This window comes from Embiotoca jacksoni, unplaced genomic scaffold, assembly GCF_022577435.1.
Source record: "Embiotoca jacksoni isolate LCO1_2020_lvr unplaced genomic scaffold, fEmbJac1.0.p SCAF_27, whole genome shotgun sequence".
NCBI lineage: Eukaryota > Metazoa > Chordata > Actinopteri > Embiotocidae > Embiotoca > Embiotoca jacksoni.
In genome coordinates this window covers 359,946-385,027 of record NW_027185378.1, presented here as the reverse complement: position 1 = coordinate 385,027, position 25,082 = coordinate 359,946, and the positions used below count along the sequence as shown (strand labels likewise).

General features: G+C 50.1%; 2 protein-coding genes across 4 annotated transcripts; one reads left to right on the top strand and one right to left on the bottom strand.

Annotated features, from left to right (window-relative positions):
• The first annotated feature begins 487 nt into the window (after positions 1 to 487).
• On the top strand, positions 488 to 17,822 carry sos2 (son of sevenless homolog 2 (Drosophila)). Its single transcript, XM_069160527.1, is given in 24 exon segments — positions 488 to 1,347; positions 7,106 to 7,231; positions 7,326 to 7,457; positions 7,551 to 7,715; positions 7,820 to 8,026; positions 9,800 to 9,943; positions 10,319 to 10,429; positions 10,983 to 11,081; positions 11,509 to 11,636; positions 11,888 to 12,543; positions 12,641 to 12,722; positions 12,812 to 12,934; positions 13,139 to 13,251; positions 13,686 to 13,908; positions 14,003 to 14,122; positions 14,200 to 14,362; positions 14,489 to 14,606; positions 14,707 to 14,879; positions 14,965 to 15,081; positions 15,213 to 15,477; positions 15,719 to 15,760; positions 15,854 to 15,954; positions 16,182 to 16,340; positions 16,342 to 17,822. Coding segments are annotated over 24 exon segments (3,999 nt in total). The 5' UTR covers positions 488 to 1,263; the 3' UTR covers positions 16,690 to 17,822.
• Positions 17,823 to 18,737: 915 nt separating this feature from the next.
• On the bottom strand, positions 18,738 to 24,499 carry LOC138204952 (rho guanine nucleotide exchange factor 33). Of its 3 annotated transcripts, none has more exons than XM_069160529.1 (15): positions 24,306 to 24,499; positions 23,882 to 24,002; positions 23,585 to 23,629; positions 23,303 to 23,467; positions 23,028 to 23,128; positions 22,789 to 22,949; positions 22,559 to 22,679; positions 22,332 to 22,470; positions 22,147 to 22,245; positions 21,957 to 22,046; positions 21,718 to 21,860; positions 20,913 to 21,059; positions 20,091 to 20,727; positions 19,681 to 19,772; positions 18,738 to 19,610 (listed from the first exon to the last, which is right to left on the bottom strand). In XM_069160529.1, the coding sequence occupies exons 3-15, from the start codon at positions 23,624 to 23,626 to the stop codon at positions 19,487 to 19,489; spliced, it is 2,061 nt and encodes a 686-aa protein (XP_069016630.1). In that variant the 5' UTR covers positions 23,627 to 23,629; positions 23,882 to 24,002; positions 24,306 to 24,499; the 3' UTR covers positions 18,738 to 19,486. The 3 variants fall into 3 exon arrangements, with proteins under 3 accessions (XP_069016630.1, XP_069016629.1, XP_069016631.1); XM_069160528.1 differs by having other exon boundaries at positions 23,882 to 23,999; XM_069160530.1 differs by having other exon boundaries at positions 20,091 to 20,724; positions 23,882 to 23,999.
• Between the last annotated feature and the right edge of the window lie 583 nt (positions 24,500 to 25,082).

The window sequence follows — 25,082 nt, the reverse complement described above, 5'->3', positions numbered from 1 at the left end:
AATATATACACTATAGTAAATATACAGTATATATATAGACAGTAAAACACTATATATACAGTACATATACAGTATTTATAAAGTATATATACAATATATACACACTATATATACAGTAACTATACAGTATATATATATATACACTGTAAATATACACTATATATACAGTATGTACAGATTATATATACAGAATATATATACAATAAATATACAATATATACAAACTATATATAGTACATCTACAGTATATATATATATATACTGGTCCAAACATATATATATATATATACAGTAAATATGCAGTGTATATAGAGTAAATATACAGTATATAAACACTATATATACACAGTATGTACACATTATATATACAGTATACAGTGTATGGGTCCAGCCTTGTTTTCTTTCCGTCCAATAAAACGTGAAGTTACGCCGCGTGCGTGGCTGACAGGACGCGCGGCGCACGGAGCGGCAGCAGCAGACAGCCAGCGGAGTTGGTACGAACATCTTCGACTTCTCAAACCAAAAACACCGCGGCTGCTCTCCGGCGGCTGCGCGCACAGACATGCCTCGGACTGCCCACCGTTTGGGGAACTTATGCTTCGGATTTCGAGCCTGATTGCCGCGGAGAAGATGACTAAAGGCGAAGCGAGCAGTGCAGGAGAAAGTGTGCCTTGTTCGGAGCGGAACGGGTCGTGTGCCACAACATAGAAGTCGGAGTGCATCGAGGCCAGCAGCAGCCTGTAGCGCTAGTTAACTGGTCGGCTACCGCTAGCCTGCTAATGTTACAGGTGTTCAGGCAGCGAATAACCAAACGGAACTTGTAGCTGTAGTTAGCTGGCAGCGAGCCGGGCTCCCGCGTCTGGACTCTCCACTGAACTAAACGTGCCTGTTTGAAGCTTTTTAGCAAACGCCAAGTAGCAAGTAAAACACTTAGCAGCGTTGTTGTTAGCCGTTAGCTTTTGAGTTAGTAACTGCCCCGTGTTTACAGCAGCAGCGGGCTAGCCACATTAGCACCCAAGCTAGCGAGTTAACTTTATTGCTACATGTGCTTATTTTCTTCTGTAGCTGATTTTTTTTTCTCTGTTTAACTCGACCCCGGACTCGCAGTGTGCTTTAGTGTCACTGTTCGTACTCGCAAGCGAGCCCGTGTGAGTTTTTCCACCGTGCCTGCCCTGGACTGACCCACCCATCAGGACTATCTACCCGGGGGCCGATGCTGACGGTTCAGCCCGCAGCACGGCAACGCCAGGAGCCGCTACAGCGATGCAGCCCCAGCAGATATACGACTTCTCAAGTGACGAGAACAGTCACAAATGGAGAGGCCTCTTCGTGCAAGCTTTACGAAAGGTACCACTGACAACACTACACTCATTAAAACCTGTCTTGAGGACACGATGAGCTGTCTGCGGAATACACACACCTCGGCTAACACACACAGTTGTGTTGACAGGTTGTTCTGAAAACTCACAAACACCTCCGAAACATCATACTGACTATAATCTTATAATCAAATCAGAGTCGGACTGAACTCATCGGAACATTTGGTGTTTAGTGATCACCGCTCAATGCTGCAGTGTTTTGTGATAATCGCACCACTGAGTCCTCTGCAGTGGGTATTCAGCCAGTCTGTCACCACCATGACTGTCTCCCTCAGTTCTTTAGAAGAAGTACACCACGGTGAATGGGTGGTGTTGTCTCGCGGTGCTGCAGGGTGGATCTGGGTGAAGCGCCGTTGGTGGTGTGTCGCTGGCACGTCACTTGTCTTTTCCGCTGGAGTTCAGCGTCACTCTCATCAACATTCATTGAAACTTTGTGTGCAGGAAACTCTTGAACTTTAATGTCCTCAGTCAGCAGGACGACCTGTATCACTTCCTTTTTGACCGTCCTTCGGTTTCCCTCCTCTTGCATCATCTTGGCATCACCCGGTTTATTTTCTATTTCTGTGCACCCTCCTCCTTTTCCTCTTCATCCCTCACTCCTTCTGCTCAGACTTGCTAAGTCATGACAGTCTGACTCCTGACCGACAGCACACACTCATCACTGCCGTCTGTTCTGTTTGGAGGTCTCCAAGCTGCTTTTACTTTGAAAGGGGTGTGTGTGTGTGTGTGTGTGTGTGTGTGTGTGTGTGTGTGTGTGTGTGTGTGTGAACCTGTGAGGTGGTTGGAGCTTTAAAGAGTCACTTGTTGGAGACGGATGTTTCAGTGTATAAGGACAACAGAGAAAACTGTGCTGCTGATTTGTGTGTGGTTTCAGGTTTACCTGAGTGTATGCTGTGTGTGTGTGTGTGTGTGTGTGTGTGTGTGTGTGTGTGTGTGTGTGTGTGTGTGTGCGTGCGTGCGTGGACCTCATCTGTTGCTGTTTCTTCTGTTACTGATCGTCACTTCCTGCTTTAAAAACAACACAAAACGGCAAAATGTCCTTAAATCTCTAGTTATTTAAGGAGTTGTTGAAGTGAAGCTTCATACTTGGACTCGCATGACTGCGCTGTAATAACTCACACTTACAGTTACTACAGTGGAAGCGGCATGTTATCTGGAGGTGGAATCGACGTGTTTGTGCTTCTACAACAGATGAAAGTTTCGCAGAACGAGTTTATTCTTGCAGCAGTTCTTCGTCCTCTTCTTCACGCATGTTCGCGCCGTTGTTTGATGAAGCAGGCGAACCACCTTCTTTCCTTCTTTAAATCAATAACAATCAGCGGTTTTCCTGCATTCGTTAGTTCATATTATCCTTCAAGGAGCCTCCGTTTAAGTCTCCGCGTTTCACTACTGACAATTAAACTCTGACTGCGACCTGTTCGATGGGATATTTCTACAACGCGACGGTTATCAGCTGCGTGCTGACGGAGGGAACAAGCCGTGCAGCAGCCCTGTGATTATAATTAACGGCTCTGTTGTTGCCTGTTTGTACTCCGCTAGAGAAGCTGTGATGAATCAGGTGAGGCTGAGAGCAGGTGGCGGGGCCGCGCTTGCCTCGCTTCCTTTGTCCGGACTTGCCGCCAGAGCGCCGGAGGGGGGAAAGCCTGTCACGGACTGACGCAGGAGCGGTTTGTTTTGGTCGTGACAGATGATGACTGGCTGCTTCACAGCTGTCCAATCGGGGGGGGGGGGTTCCTCGTCACAAAAGGATGACACCATCCCCGACTGAGATCTGTTGTTAGGAGGACGGGATCAGAGACTGTTGATGAGGTGGTCAGACCCGGAGGTGCATCACCGGGAGAAACACTCATCAATCACACGGCGGCAGTCCGCTTTTATTCATATTGGACAAATTCCTCTAAACTCCAGTGGAAAAACATTTCTCATGGAGGAGCTCCATTTGCAGCTGTGCCGCATTTCTGTGCGCAGCGATTGTCGTGTCCCCGCCGATGAGCTTTGCGTTGGGGACACTTTCAGTCCACCGCTGTGCGGAGTTCGAGCGGCGTGGACAAGCATGCCAACATGTGTCGCTGAGGTTACACGACCACTCCGGTCTGCGTGTTGCCTCTCTAACCCCAGGGAGCAGCAGCTCTCGCTTTGAGCTGACCCGCGCACTTTATTTCAGTCACATGGTTTTGTTGACGAGACCGAGCCGTCGTCATGTCAGCATCGCGATGTATTTCAGCCTCCTGCTGCCTCCGCCGTCTCCATCCTCTCGTATCTGCAACGGTTCACCGTCAGATACACCGTCAGAAGGAAGCGCTTCCATTGTCGGTGACGGGAAGTGACACAAAAACACATGCCTTGGATTCATCAGCTGTGACACTCACGTTTCTGTGAAGTCTCCTTGTTTTCTGCAGCCAAGACCGGCCGGGGGTTTTATTTTCTCTTTCGATTTGATGAATCAAGAGCTGACAGAAGTCTACACAAAATAAAATGTAGACTCGTGTTTCCTGACTAAAAACCAGCCGTGCTTCGTCACGAGATTTATTCGTCTCTTTATTTTTATGACCTCAGCTCCACCTTTTATCTGCCTCGTCTCAGATCTTTCATCACGCTGCAGAGGAAAAACTCACCCGAACAACGTCACTGACGCAACGACCTGCAGTTAGTCTGACTCACATTAGACTTATTAAATCATCCATCATGTTATTTTATTCATTTGGTACCGCTGTGTCAGAAAATGAGAAGGTAAAGGGATGATGATGATGCCCAGGGGTGGATATACGCGTGCATGACATTGGTTGTACAGATGTAATATAGAGATGACCTGTAGGGGCGGTGTGGAGCTATGACGGTGTTTTGTCCCCCTGCGACCTCAGATTGACTAAAGTAGTGACTCTCTCTCGACTGTCGCCATGGTTACTGTTTACATCAGGTGAATCCTGATGTTCTGATTGTCTCCTTGTTCCTCTGGTGCGCCCTCTAGTGGAGTCCTCCAGTAACACTCAGAGGACCGAGTCAGTCAATGTTCTCCGACCTTTTAGAATCATGTTTTTATATTGTTGTGTTCAGAAGACTCTGTGAGAATAAACCGCAGACTCTTCACTGAGTCGAGCTGCGATGATTTATTTGTTAATCATTTATTCAACAACGTGTCAGACATCCTCAGTTGTGCTTCTCTCTGTCTTATTAAACAGTAAATTGAGCATTTATGAAGTGATGTTTGGGACAAAACAAACAGTTTTTCAACTCTGAATCATTTTACCGTGTTTTCACAAACAAAATGAACAGAGATTAATAACTATAACAATGTTCATATTTGAAATGTAAAGGACAGTTGCGGCGAGTGGATGTCATGACTCTCTGCTGGTGGGTCCATGACACATGTTCATTTCTGCACACATGAACTCGGTGCGTGTTCCTCTGGATCACAGAGACACTGAGCATACGTGTGGGAGGTGAAGCGGTAGAAGAGCAGGTGACATCATCTGCAGCTGGATGATGTGGTTGTTTCATCTGCAGGTGAACGTGTGTGTTGACGACAGGATGTTAACAGCTTGTGTTTCCTGTGCAGCAGCTCCAGGCCGTGCGTGAGCACACACACACACACACACACACACACACACACACACACACACACACACACACACACCGCCTTTAAACTCAGGTTAGAACACAGAACCATAACTATGAGCATCATTCAGACAGGACGGTGGTTGTAGGAGCGCGGGGTCACTGGGTCAGGTCATGCTGTTAGCTGCACCTCTACATCCTCTGTGTGATCTGATTGTGAGCAGGGATGGATACATGTCAGGGACCTGTGTGTGTGTGTGTGTGTGTGTGTGTTTACTTGTGTACATAATGTATGTGTTTGTTTGTTTGTCTGTCAGTGCAGTGTGTCCAACAGTGTGTCGGTCTCTTTGTCTTTGTTTTTCCCTCCTGCATGCATGTTGTGTGTGTGTGTGTGTGTGTGTGTGTGTGTGTGTGTGTGTGTGTGTGTGTGTGTGTGTGTGTGTGTGTGTGTGTGTGAGTTGATCTCTGCCCTGTGGCTCCCCAGACAGTCTGGTTGTAATGGCAGATGATGTCATGGAATGAATCACAAACAGTGACACATGCTCGGGTATAATAACAAGCCCCACCCCCACCACACACACACACACACACACACACACACACACACACACACACACACACACACATTACCTGCAACCTGAGCCTGCTGCAGCCCCTCATCCACAGCCAGGAGAGTCGTCAATTGAATTAGAAATGTTAACCCTGTATTAACGGAGAGCTCTCTGTTATTACCTCTCTGCTGTCTCTCTCACACACACACACACACACACACACACACACACACACACACACACACACAATTGATCAGGCTGTGTGTTACAGTGATGTGCACAAAGGTTAGGTTAGGTAGTTACTTTACTAATCCCCGAGGGGAAATTTTTTTCGCTACAGCAGCATACAGAAGCAATAAGATAATACAAAGCATCAATACAAAGAAGGTGAAAAGGGATGCGAGCTGATTATAAAGCTGCATGCGTTTGTCCCTCTGCAGCTCCTGAACGCACCATCAGAGTCTAAATGATGGCCATGTTGAACCTCTGAGGTTTGGATGTTTGGACAAAATGAAAAATGATAACTGTCAGTGAACATATCAGACCTGCTGCCGATTAGTTTTGTGTTTTCACTGGAAAGACGTGCAGGTTCTATTTTCGAGTTGTGTCACAGTCGTGTCTGCTGTAGTTCCTCTCATCTGCGATCCTCCTGGCTTCAGCTTTGTGCGTGTTTGTGTTTGCTTGTGTTGCTCCGTCTGCCGTCCTGTCATTGTTGGAGACAGAGGACACTTGTTGGATGGCCGTCTCTGAGGGGAATCCCCCTGAGTTTCAGCGGTGACTCACTCCCCCTGCTGTCCTCTGGAATCTGAGTATCCATCTCAGAAGCTACTTCTGCTTTGAAGAGTGTTTTTTTTTTCCGAGCAGATTTCATAAGTGTGGAGTATTTATTATTTATATCCACTGAGGGAGTGTGAAGGCAGAGCTGATGTAGAGGAAGGAGGTTCCTGCTCCTCCTGGTTAGAAAGGAGGAGCCATGGTCCCCTCCCCTCCGCTCCCCTCCCCCTTTCTCAGGACTTCCTGCTGCATTCTTCTACACAAAGTCAGAGAAGAAGAATGCCGGCTGACCTTTGACCTCTGCGCTAACATTCCATTCCTCCATGTGTTTTGTCGTCATAACGCCCCTCTGTATGATGTCCCCACCCCTCCTCCTTCAGGCTACTATAACACTATCTGAACTGACAGCATTCCTGTGAGAGGGCAAGGCCCGATGAAGAGGGTGGGGGTGTGGGGGTGTGGGGGTATGATGAAGGCACGCCCTCTGTCATGCTGCCTTCACCCTCAGGTGTCAAGGTGTTACCCTCCAATCATTATTACATTTCATTTATTCAGACAGTGCGTGTAGACACGAAACATGAGATAACAGAGCAGCAGGGGAAGGACACGCCCACTCAGGAATCAACCTCCTGGCTCACTGGTGACAGCATTTTAAGCTCTAACCACTGGAGTAGCTGGTCAACCCTCTGTACGTGTTTGGTTTGTGATCGTCTGTAACTGCAGTCCTGACTTCATTAAACAGGAAGTGCGATCAGTTTCAATTCGCCTCAACAGAGGACAAACAACATAAAAACTACCGACGAAGATCTTTCATGTCTCTTGCATGTGTTTGTCTCCGTCTTCCAGGTACAGACGCAGGTGCACCCGAACCTGACGGCGAAGGAGGACGCCCTGCAGCACATCGAGGAGCTGATCCTGCAGCTGCTCAGCATGCTGTGTGTGGCCCAGCCGCGCTCCGTGCAGGACGTGGAGGTGAGTGTTCTCTGGAAAATCAACCTGCGAAAACGCCCAAACGCATTCCCGACGTCATGTTTTAAAAGAGGTCAATAACCGTCTCTGTCCACAGGAGCGCGTCCAGAAGACCTTCCCCCACCCCATCGATAAGTGGGCAATCGCAGACGCTCAGTCGGCCATCGAGAAACGGAAGAGGAGGAACCCTCTGCTCCTCCCCGTGGATAAGATCCACCCCCTGCTGAAGGTAGGGATGCCGGACAGATCAGACGGTGACGTGTCCTCCGTCCGACACCGGGACGTCTCCGAGAGCCCTCATGTTTCCTCTGTCCCTCCGCAGGAGGTGCTGGGCTACAAGGTGGACTATCACGTGTCCCTGTACATCGTGGCTGTGCTGGAGTACATATCAGCAGACATCCTGAAGCTGGCAGGCAACTACGTGGGCAACATCCGCCACTACGAGATCTCTCAGCAGGACATCAAGGTGTCAATGTGTGCAGACAAGGTGAGCTCTGGGGACATCAGGAGGACAGAGGGAGGACAGAGGGAGGTCGGTCTCCGCCGATCGCTGCAGCTGATTGGCTGTCTCCGATGTCTGTCTCTCCCTAGGTGCTGATGGACATGTTTGACCAGGAGGAGGACATCGGCCTGATGTCTCAGTGCACCGAGGAGCCGTCGTCCTCCGGGGAGCTGACGTACGACGACCTGGTGAGGCTGGAGATCGCGGAGGAGCGGCAGTACCTGAGAGAGCTCGACCTCATTATCAAAGTGTTCCGCCAACACTTCCTGTCCAACCCCAAGATCTTCGCAATGCAGGTGAGTGAGGGTCCAGAGAGAGGGAGGGGGGAAGGGTCACAAAGAGACCTCTTGCTGAGTTCCACACGTTAATGTGACCGCTGGTACGTGAACATCTGTGATGTCACCACGGACCTGAAACTGGAGCAGAGAAACGGCAGATTTTTGAGGAACAAAATCTGCAACACGCCCGCTCACACGGTGCGAGTTTCTCCTTTTCAACACGCTGTGAGCGGCGTGTTGTCGTGTTGGAGAAGCCTGTTGCCATGGCGCCACAGTTCAGGTGGTTCACAGTGAATGTTTCCCCTCAGGAGGTCCCAGTAGAACTCTCGGTGTTGACAGTCTGACTCTGGGAGACAAATTCACAGTGACACAAAGAAAACCCACCTGGTGTCTCCTGACCTGACCTCCTTCTTCTTCGGTCTTGGACGGTGAAGCTCTGCCTCTCTTGAAACCTGAACGTCACTCAGACCACCTCACCCGACTCGTCGCTTCATCGCTGTAGACTTTCTGCATTTCAAGGGTCTCTGTGACCTCACAAATGTTCACGTACCAGTGGTCACGGTAACATTCTGATGTTGATCAATAACTCAGAATACTTCCTCCTCCTTCCTCCGTGAGCATCACTGTGCTGCGTTCAGGAACTCTCTGAACTGTTTGTAGTTAAAATGCTGAAATCATTACATTATTGTTTATTTCTTTATTTCTCAGCACTGTTGATAAATTCCGTATCACACTTGTAACATACAACATGATCCTCCATCTCCTCCTGTCAGCCGCATGAAGGTGTCAGGTCCTCCTCCTCCTCTAATCAGCTGTGAGCAGCTTACTGTAAATCCAGCTAATAAACAAACAGTCAAGTTTCTTTCCATTTAAATCCAGATCAGCGAGATGGCTTCCAGATTACAGCTGAGACTCTGTAATCGGCCGAGTGCGACTCCTGGAGTTGAAACACTTGTGTTGGGAGCTCTGAGAGACTCCAGTAGAAATAAAACATCAACATGAGGCTGCGTTATCTGAAGGAGGTCAGCAGAGGAGCTCCCTGAAATATCTCTGACTGAGTAAAAGTTTCAGGTCTGTCATCTTTGGACTGAACCGCTCTGTGGACATCTCAGAGCCGGGTTCAGATTTGTGCTGCGTCTTGGCAGACATAACTGAGGTTTATTGCGGCGGGGTCTGCAGATGTTGTTCCTGTCTCAACATAATTACACGTTCTGCATTCCTCTGGGCCTTACAGAGGTTTATCCTCCTCACCCAGATCCCACCGCAAATTACACAACCCAAAATATGCACGGCCGCAGCGACCCGTTAAACTCAACTTTCCAACTCCTTTCTCTGAGCACCGCCCCCACAGCCCCGCCCCCTTCCTCCACATCCCTGCCCTCTCAGGTCTCATTACACATGTAATTTGTACTTAGAAAGATAAGAATGTGTTTCCAGAGGTCACGCCTTGTGTCAGACTCGGCTGCTCTGGTTCTGAGCGCAGAGGAACCTTCGACCGAGGCGTTTCGGTTGCTCGTGGAACGTCGTGTTTAAGCGGGAACCTACAGGATTGAAACGCGGAGACGAAACCTGCAGTTCTTCAAACGGCCACTAGAGGCTCCAACTGTGAGCTGGTCCCCACCACACTGTAAATACAAATGCACATAGCGTCCAGGTCTGAACAGTGAAGCCTTTAAAGTGCAGTACCACTGAAGACCACTAGGGGCTGGTGGCCCTCAGTGCCAATGTAACCTGAATATAGCGGTCCCTTCCCTCCTTCCGCTGACCTCTGACTCCGTCTCTCCTCTGCAGGACGCGGAGGTGATCTTCAGTAACATCCTGGACATCCACGAGCTGACGGTGAAGCTGCTCGGCCTCATCGAGGACGCCGTGGAGATGACGGCGGACGGCAGCCCTCATCCTCTGGTGGGCAGCTGCTTCGAAGATCTGGCAGAGGTACAGTCTCTGTCCGACCTGTCAATCATCCGATGACCATGTGGTCCAATCACAGAGAGCCGCTTTAAAACAAGAGTTTAGTTTTACTTTGTGATGGTTAAACTGTGAAACTTTTTCAGGGTTTAATATCTACAAACTTATTTCGTGAAGAGTTTAAAGGAGAATTCCTGTCAATCATGCCTTCATGAAGCAGTTTGTTTTAGTGATGGAGAAGGAGCTGGTGACTGACGTGTATATTAATTGATTATTGTTCATGTGTGTCTGACATGTATATTAACTGATTATTGTTCATGTGTGTCTGACATGTATATTAACTCTGATTGTTCATGTATGTCTGACATGTATATTAACTCTGATTATTGTTCATGTGTACAGGAGCAGGCATTCGACCCCTATGAGACCCTCTCCCAGGACATCCTCAGCAGGGACTTCCACGAGCACTTCAGCAGCCTGATGGCCCGACCCACCGTTGGACTCTACTTCCAGGTAAGACGGTTTTTGAGCAAGGCAGTGAAGCTGCAGGTCCAGAGTCAAGACACATTTACACTGTTTCTGCTGTCAGTCTCCTCCTCCTCCTCCGAGTATGAGTGTATTGATTTGTCTATCAGGGGACCAGGGGATTTAAATGGACACAGTGATGGGTTCTCCTCTCCGGTTACCCTGCGTCTCCCTCACACCCCTCCCTCTTCATCTACTGGCCTCCTCTATCTGTCTGAAACATTTTCATTTTCCTTCACCGTGTTCCTCTTTTTATTATGTGAATTTCTGCAGTATTTTTTAGAGTAATGTCCCTATTTTTCACTCTAAATCTTCATTTATGATCACAAACATGAATTGAATTTACTAAATACGTTTGCATTCTTCTTCTGCATCAGAAAATCAAACTTTTATTGTTTTGATATTTACATCACTTGATTTTGACTGGAGGGAAATATGTAACTTTTATTTTACATGGGTTGCCAATGTTTCTTCATCATCATCATCATCATCATCACCACCACCACCATCATTGACCGTTCTTGTGTGTCTTTGTGTCCAGTCTGTAGCAGAAGGCTTTAAAGAAGCTGTCCAGTACGTCCTCCCCCAGCTGATGATGGTCCCAGTCTACCACTGTATGCACTACTTCGAGCTCCTGCAGGTCAGTCATAAACATTTATTCAGGTTCATCATCAATAACCAAACATACTGGTTTGACAAGAAACCTTTCAGTTTTCCCAACAAGGCTTTTATTGTGAAACATTTGCAGGAAGTCGTTGTGATTGAAATCAACACTTTACAGGATTGATTAATGAAAACAGGAGGATTTATACAGACTTTATTGAATCATAATTTTTATAACTGCACTGTAATAAACAGCACTACCCTCCTGCTGGTAACACCAGGGTACTGCAGTCAGCACTGTGGTCTGATAACAGTTATTATTATTGTAACACCACTTTCCTACGGTCCTTAAACACGACACATATTTAACAGACTGAATCCCATCTGTCCCACTGAGTCATCACACCAACAGCTGCTCCACCTGACATGTTTTTTTTTTTCTCTTCTTCTTTTTCTTTTAACAGCAACTTCAGGAGCGCAGTGAAGACCAAGACGACCGAGAATGTCTGAAGCAGGCAATCACAGCTCTACTCAACCTGCAGTGCAGCGTGGAGCGGATCTACGCCAAACACCAGCCCCGCAGAAAACCCGGGTACGACACACACGCGCAGATACATATACGCTCCCTTCTGGACCGCTCCACTAATACTCAGTTTGTCATCCTGTTTTTTATCAGATGTCCCTTTTACCTGTGAACATCCAGTGGTTCAGACCTGCTCCATGTGTTTTATCACACATCTGATTTAATGTTTGAACTCTGCTCTAACTGCTGTTAATCCCCCCCCCCCTCCCCCACACACACACACACACCCACCCACCCATCCAACCCACCCACCCCCACAGTGAGCCCATGTACCGCCTGTACAGCCGGCAGGTGCGCAGCAAGCAGCTGGCCATTAAACGCATGAACGAGATCCAGAAGAGCATCGACGGCTGGGAGGGGAAGGACATCGGCCAGTGCTGCAGCGAGTTCATCCTGGAGGGGCCGCTGCTAAGAGCGGGCGCCAAACACGAGAGACACAACTTCCTGTTCGACGGCCTGATGATCAGCTGCAAGGCCAACCAGAGCTCGCGACTGCCCGGGTCGGGCAGCGGCGCCGAGTACCGCCTGAAGGAGAAGTTCGTGCTGAGGAAGATCCGCATCGTGGACCGCGAGGACTCGGCGGAGCTGCGGCACGCCTTCGAGCTGATCGGCAAAGACGAGAACTGCGCGGTGTTCTGCGCGCGGACGGCGGAGGAGAAGGCGGCATGGATGGCGGCGCTGGTGACCCTGCAGTACCGCTCCACGCTGGACCGCATGCTGGACACGGTGCTGCAGCACGAGGAGCAGGCGCACCCTCTCCGACTGCCCTCCCCCGAGGTGTACCGCTTCGCCGTGCAGGACTCGGAGGAGAACATCGTGTTCGAGGACAAAGTGCAGAGCAAGACGGGCATCCCCATCATCAAGGCCGGCACGGTGGGGAAGCTCATCGAGAGGCTCACCTACCACATGTATGCAGGTGAGCTGCTGTTGCTGCTGCTGCCACCGGCGGCTGCACACGACCTGCACGTTCATCCTCCCGCGTTCGGCGTCTAATCCGCCTCTTCTGTTTTCAGACCCAAACTTCGTTCGAACATTTCTCACCACGTACCGATCGTTCTGCAAACCTCAGGAGCTGCTCAGCCTGCTGATCGACAGGTACGCCTCCTCAACCGAGCAAGACGATGCCGTCTCCGATCCAGGTGGTGACGTCGCATCCTGAGATGTTGTCTTGCTTCTTTTGTCAGGATCGAGATCCCCGAGCCGGAGCCGACCGAGGAGGACCGGCAGGCTCTGTGGAACGGCGACCAGCCGATGGCGGCCGAGCTGCAGAGGTTCAGGAAGGAGTACGTGCAGCCGGTCCAGCTCAGGTACCGCCGCCACTCAAATCACACTTTTAATCCTCTTTTATGATTTTAGAGAAGAATTCCTCAGAGTGCGAAAACTTTATTCACTTCTAGAATAAAGGTGTGTTTAACAGCTGTCAGGTGACCCCTTGATGTCGATGTACGCGATCTGTCTTTATAGCAGAATATTGAGCGGTTCCGTATAAAGACCGAACGTTCTCCCTGCAGGGTTCTCAATGTGTTCCGTCAGTGGGTCGAACATCATTTCTACGACTTTGAGAACGACCCGGAGCTGCGTAGTCGGTTGGAGGAATACATCACCAGCAAGATCCAGCTGCGAGGTCAGCCTCCCACTCAAAACATCTGTTTACACAGACGTGCTTTACCGCGCCTCTCTTTCAATTCTTGATTCTTTTATTTTTAAATTATTAATCCTTTATTAAACATTATTAAAATCACATCTCGCCTGAACAAACTGAGTCACAGCTCGGATGTTTTATCGCGACATGAGAAGACACCGTTTTGAGTCTTTATTTGGAGAAATGCTTCCATCAGTGACCTCCCTGATGTTCACACCGTCTGATATTAAAGAACAAGCAGTGATTTTATTGTTTTGGACACATGCGTTGGCACAGGAAGTGAAATGTGGAGCATTAGAAGCTGACGTTTTTAAAAATATTTCTCTGTGTAACTTCCACACAGTAACAGAACTGTGTTAAATGAGGAAGTGGAGCTTTGATTTATGTTAACGTTTTGTTCGCTTCCTCATTTCCAGGGAAGTCTATGAGAAAGTGGGTGGAGTCTATCAATAAGATCATCAGGAGGAAACTGCAGACACAGTCGAACGGCGTCAGCCACAACATCACCTTCGAGAGCTCTCCTCCTCCCATCGAGTGGCACATCTGCAGAGCCGGACAGCTGGACTCCTTCGACCTCATGACCCTTCACCCCATAGAGATCGCCCGGCAGCTGACCCTGCTGGAGTCCGAACTCTACAGGTGAGGCACCGCCGGAGAGCAGGAAGTTAAATCTAAATCCGTTTCTTTACTGAAACGCACGAATAAGATCAAAAAAACAACTCCTGATCCACAGAGCCGTGCGGCCATCTGAGCTGGTCGGCAGCGTCTGGACCAAAGAGGACAAAGAGAAGAACTCCCCCAACCTGCTGAGGATGATCCGCCACACCACCAACCTCACGCTGTGGTTCGAGAAGTGAGTCGTAGCTCCTTGGGTGGATCTGGGACACCCGGTCCTCAGAGAAGACAGGCCTAACTGTGTGTCTGTTTCAGGTGCATCGTGGAGACCATGAACCTGGAGGAGAGGACCGCCGTGCTGTCACGGGTCATCGAGATCCTGCAGGTCTTCCAGGAGCTCAACAACTTCAACGGCGTCCTGGAGGTGGTCAGCGCCATCAACTCGGTCCCGGTCTACAGGCTGGACCATACCTTTGAGGTCAGTCCGCCTCCCACACTGTTTATAGACCTGGTTGTAGTCTGTGGGTAAAGTGTAATACCGCTGGGGGCCACCAGGGGCAACAGACTCCCACTTTAACATGTGAGACTGGTTGTAACTCTGCAGGCAATACCAGAGAGGAAGAAGAAGATCCTGGAGGAGGCCGTGGAGCTGAGTCAGGACCACTTCAAGAAGTACCTGGCTAAACTGAAGTCCATAAACCCGCCCTGTGTGCCTTTCTTTGGTGAGTTCAAACGGTTCACTGTGACCCACCGTTCCGGTTCTACCCGATGACTGGAGCGGGTCGGACCGTGCTGAACACCTCCACCTCCCTCCGTCCTCAGGGATCTATTTAACCAACATCCTGAAGACGGAGGAGGGAAACCCAGACTTCCTGCGACGCCACGGTAAGGAGCTGATCAACTTCAGCAAGAGGAGGAAAGTGGCCGAGATCACCGGGGAGATCCAGCAGTACCAGAACCAGCCATACTGTCTGAAGGTGGAGCACGACATCAGGGTGAGAGCGCACTGCCCATCAGCCTGCACCTTTTAACTCGCAGCACACATCACAAACTCACACCGTCCTTCCTGTCACCGCTCAGAGGTTCTTCGAGAACCTGAACCCGATGGGGAACCGCAGCGAGAAGGAGTTCGCCGACTACCTGTTCAAAACGTCTCTGGACATCGAGCCTCGTAACTGCAGGCAGGCGCCCCGATTCGTAAGTCCGGACCGGGAGAATGCACGATTCGGAAATTATTTTATCTACTTGTTGAGTTAAACGTCCTCGTCCCCCCCCTCCTCTCCACCACCACCACCAACAACAACAACAACAACAACACACACACACAGCCCAGGAAGACCATATACAACCTGAAGTCTCCAGGGATCCGGCCCGTGCGAACGTCTACCTCGGGCACCCTGAAGGGACACCCCGTCCCCCTGGAGAGGGAGCCACCGCACAAGATCACCTTCCGGAGCATCGCCGAGACTGAGCCAGAGACGCCAGCGTCCGCCTCGGTGCCCACCTCTCCCAACACGCCCACCCCCCCGCAGTCCGCCTCCTCTGACCTCTGCTCAGTGTTCATGGAGCCCGACCTCAGCAGCTCCTACGGAGGTCAGCTGTTCAGTTTTTTAAATGTGTTTACGGAGCTGTCGGACAGTTTTACTCATTAATGCTCTCAGTAGGAGAATCACAGCATGTTGTGTTCTATGTTTGGATCTCACTTCGTATGACATCATCATCATCATCATCATCATCATCAGGACAGATGGAGCGCTGCACCGTGATGCACACAGCAGGAGGAAGATGAAACCTGAACCACACGTCCGTATTAAATCCTGTTTTTATTTTTCAGGCACTAACTCCATCTTCGCTTCAGTCCTGCTGCCGCCCTCCAGTAAGTCTCTTCACGTTCTCTTCATTTTTCATCGTCATGCTTCGTGATGCACAGCGTCTCTCTGACCTTCATCCTCTCTCCTCTTCCTCTCAGAGTTCCAGTCGGTGTCGTGCAGCAGCCTCCATCAGCTGGGAGAGGAGCTGAAGCCACCTCCTCTGCCACCGCGAAGGAAGGACGCCATGTCTGAGGCCAAAGTAAGAGCAGCTACCCACACACACAGATCACTTTCAGGTGTAAAAGGAGACGCAGGTCAAAGGTCAAAGATAGGAGGGACCCCTCAGATTATCTGATGTCCCCTTGTGGGGTCCTGAGCCTTATCTTGGGCCCCCTCACCTGTATCCAGGACAACACGTGTTACAGAACATGTTTAACGTGTGTGTGTGTGTGTGTGTGTGTGTGTGTGTGTGTGTGTGCACACCAGCTGAGCTGCAGGTCCGACAGCCCTCCTGCCATCCCCCCCCGGCTTCCCCCCACCCTGCCCAGGATCCAGCCTCGAACACCGGTCTACAACGGCCCGCCCATGGACGGCCCCCTGCCCAGCCCTCCCCCTCCGCCACCGCGGGACCCCTTGCCGGACACCCCCCCCCCCGGTGCCCCAGCGGCCCCCCGAGATCTTCATCAACTACCCCCTGAACCTGCAGCCGTCCCCGGTGGGCCGCTACCACTGGGACTTCAGCAGCTCGCCCAGCTCGCCCAACACCCCGCCCAGCACGCCGTCCCCCCGTGTCCCCCGCCGCAGCTGCCCCCTCAGCGCCAGCCAGAACAGCCTCTGCCCGCTCCCCGTCCCTATCACCGCGCCCCCCGTACCTCCCCGACACAACTCCAGCCCACAGCTCCCCAAGCTCCCGCCAAAGACTTACAAAAGGGAGCTGCTGCCGCCGCCGCTGCACGGCCTCTCATTGGTGGAGAACGCCGACAACAGCCAATGAGGCGGAGTCAAAGAAAAAAAACACTGCTCCCACACTCTTAACTCCACCCACCCTCCTCTGCATCGCCGCCCCGCCGTGCCTCTCAGGGGATCAGTAGCTCCGCCTCCATCTAAACCCTCTGTGCCAATGAGAAACCAGTGTGCCAGCGAATGAACACAAAGAGTGTCTGATGGTTCTCCCCCCGCGTCCCCCGGGCCGGGTGACCGTGGGGGCGTGGCCTCTGTAGCCTCTTTGCCATGCTTTGTTTCTTTCGGGCATTGACGTCCCGTGGACGACCTCTTCTCGACGCAGACGTAGCTCCGGGCGGCGCTGCAGCAGACGTATCTCCGGGCGGCACTGCAGACGTTTTCCGAGAACAGTTGCCAAAGTCTTACTTCTTGCAGGGAAAAGGGATTTTGTTTTTTACGCCGCCGCTGTGGCTCCGCCTCCTCACCTGCACACTGTGACTGTTCTTCTGCGTCAGGCCTCTCGAAACGTTGCCTTTACAAACCCAACAGTGGTGACCTCTGACCCCAGCCTCCAGACGGGAAACCAGAACACTCCATTTGCACATCGGGGCCGGGTCAAAGTCAGCAGGTCAATAAATCCCTCTGAGGTGCTCGACGAGGGACGTCTGCCACGATACTGGACAGCACCGGGACCCGGGACCTTGATCCTGATCCGGGTCCTAATCCAGGTCCTGAGCCAGGCCCTGATCCAGGACCCGGGTCCTGACCCAGATCCTGACCTGTCCCCTGATGGACCGCTGTCTGACACTGTGCTCCTCCCCTAACTAAGCCCACCTCTTCTTCTGTGGTATTAAAGCATCACTGTAGGCGGGGACAGCGCCTCCCAGTGGCTGCTCCACATGAAGAAGAAAACTGTCTCTTCGTCTCCTGTCCTCCTCTTTGTGTCTCAGACAGACAGAGGTCTCCTGTCCTCTGTCCTCTCCTCTGTCCCTCTGTCCTCCTCTGTGTGTCTCAGACAGACTCAGATGTGCCTTTTACTTTGTTTTCTACACAAACATCAGACGGTGTTCAAATGTTTCCTGTGATGTTCAGAACAAAGTTACACGCTCTGTACATGTGTGTGGATGTGTACATAGAACATGTATACACTAATCAATCATTTGTATAAAGTGACATTTACCCTCATCTGTCAGTGTTTCCTCATGAACACGCAACAGACACACAAACACACAACAAATACCCAACAAACAAACAACAGACACAAACAAAACAACCACACAACACACAACGGTCACTAACACACTCACAGACAATCTGCAGGAGGACACAGACAAGCACACCCTCAGCTGGTTAAAGCAGTGAGAAGAACCCAGTCCAGTCCACCCAGCACCTCCTGCTGCTCCTCCAACTCCACCTGCTCCTCCTCCATCTCCACCTGCTCCTCCTCCTCCACCTGCTCCTCCTCTTATCTCCACCTTTTCCTCCTCCTCCACCTACTCCTCCTTCTCCACCTGCTCCTCCTCCTAAGGACCTTCAGACTGAGCTGCGCTCAACAACTCTGTTGTTCTCACAAACACTTTGTGCACTTTAGTCTGAATGTTGTTGAGCTGCAGCTGTTGTTGTTATTGTTGTTGTTGTTGTTGTTATTGTGTTTGTTGGTGGTGGTGGTCCGTGTGGAGACGCTGTGGTTCCATAGAACTGTTGGACTCACTGATACACACACTGAGGATACTACTCTTCATGCACCCCCTCCTCCTCCTCCTCCTCCAGATGTTGTTCCTCCACCCTGACCCAGCGGTCAGTTCTCCTCCAGGTGGCGCTGTAACAGTTAGTTTGATGGTTTGTGGCCTTTTAACTGCTTTGTATTAACGGTCTGATGAGATTAATAATAAATCACCTCCTATTTTATACTGAAGAATACTTCACCTGTTCTCTTTATTGACTATATATACATCATCTGGTGTCATGTTTGGAGGAGGAGAGGAAAAAGAGGAGTGGGAGAGGAAGGGGAAGAGGAGCGGAAGAAAGAAGAGGAGGAGAGGAAGAAGATGGGAAGAGAAGTGGAAGAAGAGAGGAGGAAGAAGAGAAGGAGACTGAAGATCTGTGAAAAAATTATTTTATTCACTTCAACCTTTTATTCCTGAATGTGTGATTCAGGAGCTGGCTCGTGGACCCTCAGTGATCCTGAAGACTCCTGCTGAGAAGTCCAACTGTCCTTCATCTCTTACAAACATGTATTCATCACAGGACAGAGACGTGCCCTCACAGCACCGAGCACTGAGATGTTTTACTAGGTTTTTAGATAAATATTATAAAGATAAAAGTCAATAAATGACATGAAATGCAAGTGTAGTTGAACAGAACCAGATCCTGTCAGCAACCAGAGAAACCCTGAAATATTTAAATATCTTAGAAATATCCTAGCCTTTGTGCTAAGCTAAGCTAACCTGTAGCTCGTTAAAGAGCTTGTTAAGGAGCTGATTACAGAGACGTGATGAAGACCTTCTGAATATCATCACATTGATCCTCTAAAGTAAAACTGTTCCTGTCTTTAGAAATATGTTCATACAGTTTCAGCTGTTGTGAAAACATCTGGAGAACAGGAAGTGAACATCTGGATCATGCTGCTCATTAACTGGACCTGTCCTCAAACTGTCCATCATGTCAACGTTTCAAACATCTGAAACATGAAACCACGACCGCCTCCTGTTCCAGGCTCCTGGAGGGTTCAGGAGCTTCCTGTCTGTCGGGCACTTCCTGTCTCACTTCCTGGTTCACACGTCATGTTCTGTGTGCAGCAGTCTGTGATGAGACTCGTCTCCGGGGAGGACGTAAGAGGATGGAGTAGGTCACACGGTGCTGCAGGGTCCCTCACTGTCCTCGCTGTCGTCCCACACCCCTCCTCCCCCTCCCCCTCCCCCTCCTGAGGCTGCATGATTCCCTCTCTGCTGGGCCGGGCCAGGTCGGAACACGCTGAGGAGCAGTAGGTGAAGGTTATTGATCAAATTTTACACTCGGACTGATGATGCAGCTTCAGCGTTACCTCAGACTCTCTCTGCTCGGGGGGAAGTTCTGGAAGTTGGGTCGGATCGGGACGAAGCCCGGTCGGCTGTCCTTCTCTGGAGCTGCATCGGCCTGGAGGACGGAGAGGTCCAGAGGAGCAGGGACGGAGGAGGTGATCACAGGACATCTTTGTTATGAAGGTGGTTGTTATTTTATTATGAGCAGTACTTTATCATCAATTATAATAAATGATACTTTTATATCTTTTTACTTCTATTATTACATAATCTCAGAGATGGTTCTGGTTCAAAAACACATTAAAGCTGCTGCATGTAGAATTTTTATCTCACAGACTTGCTGCATCTGTTCACCACCGGGAGGCGCCAGAGTTCAAACAGATTTGAAAAGAATCTTTGTTCAAACAGGATGTTTCACTGACACACAAGGTACCTGTTTGGATGGGTCGTCCCAGATGGGCCTGAAGGCACTCTTGGGATGGAGCGGCGGCGACCCTCTCCTGACGCTGACCAGCCTCGACCCGTAGGAGGAGACGAGGCACGGTGCTGGCCCGTCCTGGTAGGGTCTGGCGGGCTTCCTAAGGGGCGGGTGGGGGGTCAGTCGGGGGATCTGCCACCTCACACACACAGTCCGTTCTCTAGGGCTCTCTTTGGGCTGCTGGCTGTACGACGGCTTCAACAGAACCGGTACCTGGCTGTCCTCCTCCTCCTCCCCCCCGCTGTGGCTGCCCAGCGCCTCCCTCTGTAGGGTGCCGTCAGGGCTGCAGGAGGTGACGGAGGAGTAGTCAAAGGCGGAGGTGTCATCGGGGTCCGTCTCCCCGTCCTCCAGGCTGTGGTTGGTGGGCGGAGCATCCTTCCCGGTGAGCTGGCTGAAGGTGCCCTGACCCGAGTCGCTGTTCTCGCCCCATCCTGCGGCTTCTGGGGTCAGCAGGGAGCAGTAGGCATGGCCACAGTCATGGGCGGGCTGGTTCGGGGCCGCCCCCTTCCTCCTCACCGGGCTGCAGGACCAGCACTCGAGGCGCATCGAGTGGCAGCCGTCCACCCCGTTGGTGAGGCGGACGCCGTCTCTGCTGGGGGAGGAGACAAAATCAGTCCCAGGAAGCCAGAGGGACGGACGGGGGACATGTCTCAGGGACGCTGTCAGCCGGGGAGTCTTTTAAATTTATGTGTAAAAACATGCACAAAAATCCACTTTTTTACAGGTTAATCTTGCTGAAACTTCTGAGTTTAAACGCCAGGAGGGGGCAACGCTAACCTCTGGGCTGCAAGGTGAGACTCCTCCCCCGTGGGATGAGACTCCTCCCCCCTCGGATGAGACTCTCTGGTCTGATGGGACTCTCTGGTCTGATGACTCCTGCTGCAGCAGGTTGTAGAAGATGTACCGGCTGCAGCATCAGAGCAGCTGATGTTCATTTAAAAAAATTTAAACTGTTAATGATCCACAAAGAGATTTTCACAATAAATCTCAATCTTATGAACCAGAAAATGTGTCAACAAATAAACAGAAAGTTTGAGGGTTCAGAAACGCTGTAAAATGAAGAAATCTTTCATATTGATGAATCAAACTGAATCAGATCAGCTGCATTGATCAGGGTCACTCCTCTTCAGAGGTCAGAGTTCCTTCAGTTGTTTCCTTCCACTGAAGCAGCCTTCAGACGACACTCACGTGGATCTGATCGACTAATCAGCTGATCCAACAGGCGATTAATCAGCCGTTGGATCAGCTGGTAGGAAACATCAGAACTGAGAGAAATAAGTTTGCTTTTGTTCTGAACAGAGGTTCTTTCTCTGCACCGTTAAAGACTGAAGGTTCTGAAGCGAAGAACCTGGAGTTCTGAAACACTCTGAGGAAACTGGACCAGCTGGATCAGGAGCACTGAAGGTGATCGGACCGTCAGCAGATCAATAACTTCATCAAATATAGAAGTTAATGTTTGACTTTAGACCCTCAGAGGATGTTTTTAGAATCAGGATCAGAAGATTAGGTTTATATCAGCTGTATAAATTAATAATCTGATGTCATCATGTCTCGTCCTCCTCGTCCTCCTCTTCCTCCTCACCTTTGCCCCTCCTCCTCCTCCTCCCAGCGGACCTCCTCCTCCAGGATCACATGGCAGCGGGTCAGGATGCTCCTCAGCGCCCGCTCGGTTCCCAGCAGGAGGCTGCAGTCCGGATGTTCTTTTCTGGTCCACTGCAGCAGGTTCTGGAGGAACGTGAAGGTCATCGCTGAGTCACCTGATAACTTTATTTAAAATGTCCGGAGAGCATCGTTTCAGAGAGTCTGAGGCTGCCGACTCACCTGGATGTGACTCAGGTAACCGTGGAGACGAGCAACGGGCGCCAACAGCGATGAGAGCAGCTTCATCTCCTCCTTCTCTACCTGTCCTCCCTGTGGACACACACACACACACCCACACACACACACACACACATCAGCATCTCCGCTCTCGGACACACTCCTTTCGGAAAGATGAGAGATGGCGTCGTACCTGCAGCTTGTGGCTCTTCTGGTTGAGCCGGTTGAACTCCAGCTGGATGAAGGAGGCCAGCGTGGTCGTGTATCCCACGTACATGTCTGAGAAAGCTGTCTGGACGAGCAGACGGAGGACACATGAGACACCGTCCCTCTGCGTTCAGGAGACATGCTGACCTTCTAAAAAGAGGCGTGTCTTACGTCGTTGTGTCCGATGAGCTGCACCAGGATGTCTCCCACCAGAGACTTCCAGTGTTCGGCCGACAGCCTCTCCTGCAGCGTGTTCCTGAACGCCACGTGTCTCTGCTGCAGCTGCTCCACCAACTTCAGGTATGTCTGACTGGATCAACAACACAAACATTCTCTCTGACACCATGCAGGAAAACATGTAGAGCTGTGAACAGGTGTGGGGGTACACACACACTCACTGAGGCTCCGCCCTCATCTGGAGAGCTGCGGGACTCTGGTACGTGTTGTACAGCTGGTTTAAGGTGGACACGTACTCCCACTCCGAGTGGAGCAGCTGCATCGCCACCTGATGACGAGCGTCTGGAGACGAGACGGGACAGGCGTCATACTGCAGAAAGTAACAGGAAAACTGTGTCCTCGCGTGTGTGTGTGTGTGTGTGTGCGTGTCCCCTGTGATGTCAGAGCTCACCTGTGCCTTCATTCAGTCCAGCTTTGAGTCCTTGCAGGAAGCAGTGGAGGAGCAGCTTCCCTCTGGACAGACCAGCAGCAGCAGAAGGAGAAGAAGAAGAACACTCGCAGGGAGGATGTCCACCGGCCGATGATGACATCGCTGCAACCGCTGCATCACCACTGCAGGACACACGTCAGGTTCTCAACAACACCAGGATGCATCTGCACACTGTTACACACTGTGTTGTTTTTTGTTACCTGTCTCTTTGTTTACATGTGCAGCTCTTTGCATCCTGCTGAGGTCGAACACTGCTGCTGGACAGCTGCACGACCTGAAGACTCATCACCCCCAGCTCCTCCTGCAGGATCACACACACACACACACACACACACACACACACACACACACACACACACACACACACACACACACACTTTATTTCTCAGAGACTCTGTTACACCAACATGACGTCCTCCAGGAACCTCTGAGAGGCGGTGTGTGACAGCGGTTTGTGTATTTGGGTCCGTCTCACCCTCAGTGCCTCCACCAGCACCTCCAGCCGCAGAGCCTTCTTCTGGCAGCTCCTCCGGTTCTCCTCCAGCTCCTCCCTCAGGTACGTGTCTCCATGTTGGATCTGACTGAGCTCCCGCAGAGCACTGGTGAAGCCCGTCCTCAGCTCGGAGACCATGCTCTGCAGCTGCAGGGAGGAAAACATTAGAACAGGAGCGTCTGGTGGGACTCCATTCTCTCTCTGCTGCTCATTTACAGCTCAGAGTTTAAAAGCAGGCCGCTGATTAGTGAAGGTGCAGAATACCTTGGAGATCTCCGAGACGAGCTCGGCCTCCTGAGGCTTCATCACCTGCAGACACACAAACAAGCCAGTTGGCAAACACTCGCTGGTTAATGTGTACCAACTTCAGCCGGTACGATCTGATCGTTGCAGAGAGAAACCAGAATCCTCCAAACATAGACGAGATGTGGCAGCAGACCTCTCTGAATAGATGCACACAGGTTATACGAAATATACATTTACATCATATCTAGAATGAAGTTCACCAGATGAGTGAGAGGAGCGTCAGAAACCTGATTTGAGGACGTATTTGTCGGCTACCTGCTCAGATGTCGTCCTGCCAGCAGCCCCCTCTGCTAAGGAAGTGTTGAGGCAGCCAAAGAGCTCAGCCCTGCAGGGGAAACGGCTGCAGGAGCCAAGATCCCTCCTTACCACTCTGCTGCTGACAGAAGGACAGGCCAAGGATCAGCAGAACACAAACACGGAGAAAAAAGGCAGAATATTTACATTTTAAATGGAAAATAAACCAGAAAAATGTATTTAAGCTTCTATTTGATAAAATGTGTAGAAATCATAATTTTGCTGCAGACTGATTTACATTCCTGCCACTTAAAAACATCTGATATTATTCCCAGACATAATTATAATGTTATAATGAGTCCAAATATCCAACAATCCACAAAAAAAAAGAAGAAAAAAAAAGAAAAGACTGATTGTTGAAGAAGACGGTGTGAAAGCAGCTCACCTTAGTTGAAGGTATTCAGCAGTATTTCTCCTCGCATCTGAAAAAGATGCAGTGACTACTTAAATCCTTTAAATTCCTGTTTTCTCCCGGTTTGCACCTCCGAGGTGAAACTTGGTCGGTGGAGCCTCGTGTTGTTCTCTGTGCTGCTCTGCAGACAGCAGATGTCCTGCATGACGCTCTGAGAGCAGCGCTGTCATTCACTGAGGAGGCACCGTGCACACGCTGCACACTGAGGGGTGCATTCACTGTCTTACTGTCTTTATGTAGTTCACATCGAAATGAAACAAAACACGATTTAAAAATGATGACTGAAACAATAAGATCTGATTTAAGATTAAAAATAAAAAATAAAAAATAAAAAAACAGCTGTTCTTTTAAAATAATAAAAAAAATACAATACTTTTGGCTATAGAAATTAATTGTGCAAATCATTTTTGGTAAAAGTGATATCCAGCAGTGTTGTGTGCACAATACTAAACAAAATATATATATCACTGTAGTAAACCATATGTAAATATTTACATATTTACTCACCATTTTTAATTTATAGCCTGTTTAATTCTATTGGTGGTAATTTGCTGTTGTTTGACTTTTATAACCGGAGTCTGGCGGCTGATAAATTATTTTACCGATTTAAAGAGGTTAAAGATAATCAAACACGCAGTTTCTGTCATAAACATCAATCAAATTCACGATTATTTGTTTTTTGTAGAATGTTTCCAAGTTTCAGGGACGTTGTCGCCGAGTATCCGCTTCACTCCGCCCGCCTTGTTGACG